Source organism: Octopus bimaculoides, chromosome 11 (assembly GCF_001194135.2).
Source record: "Octopus bimaculoides isolate UCB-OBI-ISO-001 chromosome 11, ASM119413v2, whole genome shotgun sequence".
Lineage (NCBI taxonomy): Eukaryota > Metazoa > Mollusca > Cephalopoda > Octopoda > Octopodidae > Octopus > Octopus bimaculoides.
Genome location: NC_068991.1, coordinates 10599227 through 10604607, shown reverse-complemented (window position 1 = coordinate 10604607; position 5381 = coordinate 10599227). Strand labels below are relative to the sequence as shown.

At 39.9% G+C, this 5381-nt stretch overlaps 1 protein-coding gene across 1 annotated transcript in view; it reads right to left on the bottom strand.

The window, feature by feature from the left end:
- The window catches only part of LOC106870484 (F-box only protein 11), a 171857-nt gene that overhangs the window by 20783 nt on the left and 145693 nt on the right, over positions 1-5381 (bottom strand). The window contains exons 9-13 of the mRNA XM_052971526.1: positions 5065-5202; positions 3999-4216; positions 3277-3362; positions 1892-1986; positions 1541-1663 (exon numbers count right to left, since the gene is read on the bottom strand). Of these exons, the coding sequence (XP_052827486.1) occupies positions 1541-1663; positions 1892-1986; positions 3277-3362; positions 3999-4216; positions 5065-5202 (660 nt within the window). The remainder of the gene's footprint in view (positions 1-1540; positions 1664-1891; positions 1987-3276; positions 3363-3998; positions 4217-5064; positions 5203-5381) is intronic.

Sequence of the window (5381 nt, the reverse complement as noted above, 5' to 3'; positions counted from 1 at the left end):
TATATATATATATATATAAGGGAGAGACATAGAGAAATATATAACAAATGAGAGAGACAGACAGACAGACAGAGAAAGAGACGGAATGCACATGTATGTCTATGAAAGAGAGAGTGTCTGTGTGTGCGTGTGTGTGTGTGTGTGTGTATGTGTGTCTGTGTGTGTGAGCGCGCGCATGTATATGGAAGGATGAGTCAGAAGACAACAATAAGTATTTAGAAAGTATGACATGAGTCATCTAAGTGCAGTGGTGATGGCGGTGGTGTGTGATGGTGGTATGTGTGGTGGTGATGTGGTGGTGGTGTGTGTGTGGTGGTGATGGGAGAGGGAATGGTCATGGTCTGCTTGGAGATTTAGCATTACCTCCAACATTGCTGGAAATATGTCACAGTTTCACAGTAATTCCTCAGATATTGATCAGTGCATGCATACTTGCGTGCTGGTGTGTGTGTGTGTGTGTGCATATGTACAAGTATGTATGTATGAATGTATGTATGTGTGTATATATATGTATGTATGTGTGTATATATATGTATGTATGTGTGTATATATATAAATGTATGTGTGTATGTTTATATATATATATATGTGTATATAAATATAAATGTATGTATGTATGTTTATATATATATATATGTATATAAATATAAATGTATGTATGTATGTTTATATATATATATATGTATATAAATATATCTATGTATGTATGTGTATATATATATGTATGTATGTATGTATGCATATATATATATGTATATACAAATATATATATCATCATCATCATTGTCATCTAACGTCCATTTTCCATGCTGGTATTGGTTGGACGGTTTGACTGAGGTCTGGAGAGCCAGAAGGCCTGCACCAGGCTCCAATCTGCTCTGGCAATATTTTTACAGCTGGGTTGCTCTTCCTGACGCCAACCACTTCAACAGTGTTGTGGGTGCTTTTTACGTGTCACTGTCAGTCTTTAAGCAATCTTTCAGAAATCAGAGTAACATTTACTTACCATATCATGGCACTCCGTCGCTTACGACGTCGAGGGTTCCAGTTGATCCGATCAACGGAACAGCCTGCTCGTGAAATTAACGTGCAAGTGGCTGAGCACTCCACAGACACGTGTACCCTTAACGTAGTTCTTCGGGGGATATTCAGCGTGACACAGTGTGACAAGGCTGACCCTTTGAATTACAGGCACAACAGAAACAGGAAGTAAGAGTGAGAGAAAGTTGTGGTGAAAAAGTACAGAAGGGTTCGCCACCCCACCCCTACCAGAGCTTTGCGGAGCTTTAGGTGTCTTCACTCAACACTCACAATGCCTGGTCTGAGAATCAAAACCATGATCCTACAGGCCGCGAGTCCGCTGCCCTAACCACTGGGCCATTGCACCTCCACTTGCCATATATACACACATACATATATATATATATATATATATATATACACACACATACACACATAAAAAGAAAAGGAGTACTAAAGAATAAGAGAGGGAGAAAGAGAGGGAGAAAGAGAGAGAGAGGGAGTGATAGTTACAACATACCTGCTTCCCACTGTGTATTCTGTTCTTGCGGAGGATTGGTTGGCTGCCTGTTGTGATCCACACACCAGCTAATGTATTGGAATAGACTTCATTTTCTTCAATCAAACCTTGGCCCTTCTCATGCTGAAAAAACAACAACATAGATAAAAAAAAAAATTAATACATATCACACTTTAACCCTAAAGCATTCAGATTACTTTGTCGTTAGATTTAAGAAATTTGATAATCTCAAGTTCATATAAACTAACAGATTCCAGCAAGTCTTACTCATATTTGACCTCAAAATGAAGCTTGCAAAAAAAATAATAAAAGGACCCAACAGCATCAGAAATCAGGATAAGGTTTACTTACCACATATATACCTCCATGCTGCCCGTGATGGATTTTGTTATGTCGTACAATTGGGTTACTATTTGTCCGAATTTGAATTCCCGCTAATGCATTACCTAGATTAGAAAGAAAAAACAAGTAAAGAGAAGTGAGTGGAATAACAGGGACACATAACATGAACAAAGTGTGTTATAAAAACCTGCCTAGACCCGGGTCTCCAATGGAAGAAACTATTAGTATCTCATAACTTTATACTGTGTACATTAAGTGATATTTATTCCTCACTGGATGGAGTTCTTGTTTTGTTCAAGACCTTTGGCAATACACTGTGCTCGAAGAGACCTGTCAAACCAAGCGAGATCATAGTCATGGCCATTGATGGTGTTTCATAAGTGGTAGCCATGATGGTGGCCCCTTAAAAAGTACCCACTACACTCCAACTGCAGAAACGATGCCAAATCAGAAAGGAACCCGGTGCAGCTCCCCAGCTTACCAGTTTTCAGTCAAACCGTTCGACCCATGCCAGCGTGGAAAACGGATGTTAAATGATGATGATGATGATAATGATGAATGCTGAGACCCCACTTCGGTCATGACTGACCATGGGATTGCACCTAGAAAGTTACCCTCCCAGGCACAAGTTCGGGCAAGCTTGTTTTATGGAAGACCAGCAGTCGCCCATGCATACCAGCCTCCCTTCTGCATGCCACCAATGTTATCCAAGGGAAAGGCAAAGGGGTCGATACAACTTGGCACCAGTGATGTCACAACTCATTTCTACAGCTGAGTGAACTGGAGCAATGTGAAATAAAGTGTCTTGCTCATGAATACAACACGCAGCCCAGTCCAGGTATCAAACTCACAACCTCACAATCGTAAGCTCGACGCTCTAACCACTGAGCCATGCGCCTTCACTAATGATGAATATGATACATACATATATATATATATTATTTAGATGGCAAGGGACCAAGACTTCTCATGATTTGCTGTACTTGAGAAGACATGTTGAGCTCAGAATGTATGTTCTTTGTGGCCATGCCTCCATTCTCTCTCCCAACCAAGGGATCTTTGTCTTGCAAGTGCTGGTGCAAGTCTGTAAAGTGGATAGTGTCAGGAAGGGCATCCAGCTGTAGAAACCATGCCAAAACAGACAAATGGGGTCTGGACAGCTCCTGTCAAACTATCCAACCCATGGAAAACAATATGGAAAACAGACATTAAATAAAGATGATGGTGATAATAGTATACATTGTAAACCTCATCTAAGAAAAGCAACAGTAATATTGGGCCTGTTGTCCTAATCCAGCTCTAATTTATGTTTACAATCGATATCACCCACACCTCCACTGCCATCACCCAAACCAACCCCAGCTTTCCTATAATTTCACAAGAAGCTAACTTACCATATATATCATTGTATTCTATTAAACCTCTTCCTTCACCAAATATATACACACCACCCTGGTGGCCATTGAATATTTCATTTTTCCTGAAAATTAGAAAAAAAGAAAAAAAGATAAACTTAATTGACAGTAAACTATTTAGACCAATACAGTTAAAATATTTGCTTTAATGACTGGTCTTAGACATGAGATGAGAGTACGTGATAAAAGTACAAGGAAGATCAGGTTGGCTGTGCTCCCTGTCACATTAGGGCTCATGGGCCCGGTTTCTCGGTTTCAATGGCGTATGTGTTCCCCAGCTGGACCGGACGCCAGTCCATCACAGCGTTACTCATTTTTGCCAGCTGAGTGGATGGAACGATATGAAATGAAGTGTTCTGCTCAAGAACACAACGCGTCGCCCGGTCCAGGAATCAAAACCACAATCTCACGATCATGATGCTGACACCCTAACCACTAAGCCACGTGCCTCCACAGCATTCAAATTACTCTGTCAAATTTAATGTTTAATTAATCACAATGTTTTGATTTAACTACGCATTATCTTTTAACTTCGAGACTTCAATTATTTATTTTTAGAATAACATTGTAGGGTAGGTGAGAGTTGCCAGATCTGGCCAGTTTGATCATAAAACTGGTAGAATGTCAGTGGTAGAATGGCCAGTTTAAATGCTAAAGAATTAAAGAGTTAGATAAAGAATTTGAGTTGATCTTAAACTCACCTGATGGAAGGATCACTGTTTGACGTTATCCACACACCAGCAAAATTGTTGGAATGAATACGATTCTCTATAAACTGGCCGCGACCATTTTCATGAACATAGATACCACCAGTTTGGCCATGATGTATTTCACACCGCATAACAGTCGGGTTGGCACCGGCCTTCACCTCAAAGCCAGCAATACGGTTATTGTGAATATCATTACTTTCAAAAAATCCCTACAAAACACAAATGAATTTCGCATGTAAAAGACAAGAAAAACAAGATCCCCTCCTTCAATGCCCCCTCCCCTCTCAAAGTTACTTGGTGACGCTGCCATTGCAGGTGCCACTTAAAAAGCATCCAGTCCACACTGTAGAGTGGTTGGCATTTGGAAGGACATCCAGCTGTAAAAACCATGCCAAAACTGACCTCGCCTGTGCTGGTGCCACGTAAAAAGCACTCAGACCACTTTTCCGGGTGGTTGGTGTTAGGAGAGGCATCCAGCCATAAAAAACCTTGCCAAAACAGACTCAGAAGTATGATGCAGGCTTCATGTGGCCAGCTTCTGATAAACTGTCCAACCCATGGAAGGAGGATGTTAAACAATGATGATGATGATTTTGCGACAAGATCAACAAATGTTTCTACACTGAAGCAGACCAAGTCATTTTTATGAGATACAAACAGATTGTAAAAGAAGTTGCTATTTAAAAATACCATAAAAGATTATCTGAATATTCTTTCACTCTTATTTGTTTCAGTTACTGGGTTGCAGTTATGATGGGTCACTGCCAGAACCAGATTAAGACCCATATAGCACTTAAAAGAATTTGGTGCCCTCATATAATATGTAATTCAAAATATGAACAGCAATAAACCATAAAATGAATTTTTATTTTTCAAACAATCTTCCCAACAGGAAAAATAGAAAATAATATTCATATTTGTATATTCCATTCTATTTATTTCTACACTTGTGTCTTGCAGTGTGTGGAAAAGATAAAAGAAAAAGGGTTTATCAAAATAAAAACAACAACAGCAGCAGCAGCATAAACAACAACAACAACAACAAAGTGTGACTTACTAATCCATTGTCAAATGTGAATATGCCGACATCTCTGCCATGATGTATGTGATTCCGTCGCATCACAGGATTAGCATGATTCTTTACCCAGATCCCTGCCAAAGCATTCCCACAGATTTCATTGTCTTCATATGTACCCTGTGAGATGAAGAAACAGAGAACAAAGGTGTAATGAAGGTCAATAGAGGTAAGGGGGGGGGATCAGAAACGTGGCGAACAGCAACAGGGAGTACAGAGAGGAGGGCCCATTAGGGACACGGGGAAAATATTGATGGTAGTGAAGGTCGACAAGGGTTGATAAAATAAGTACCAGTTGA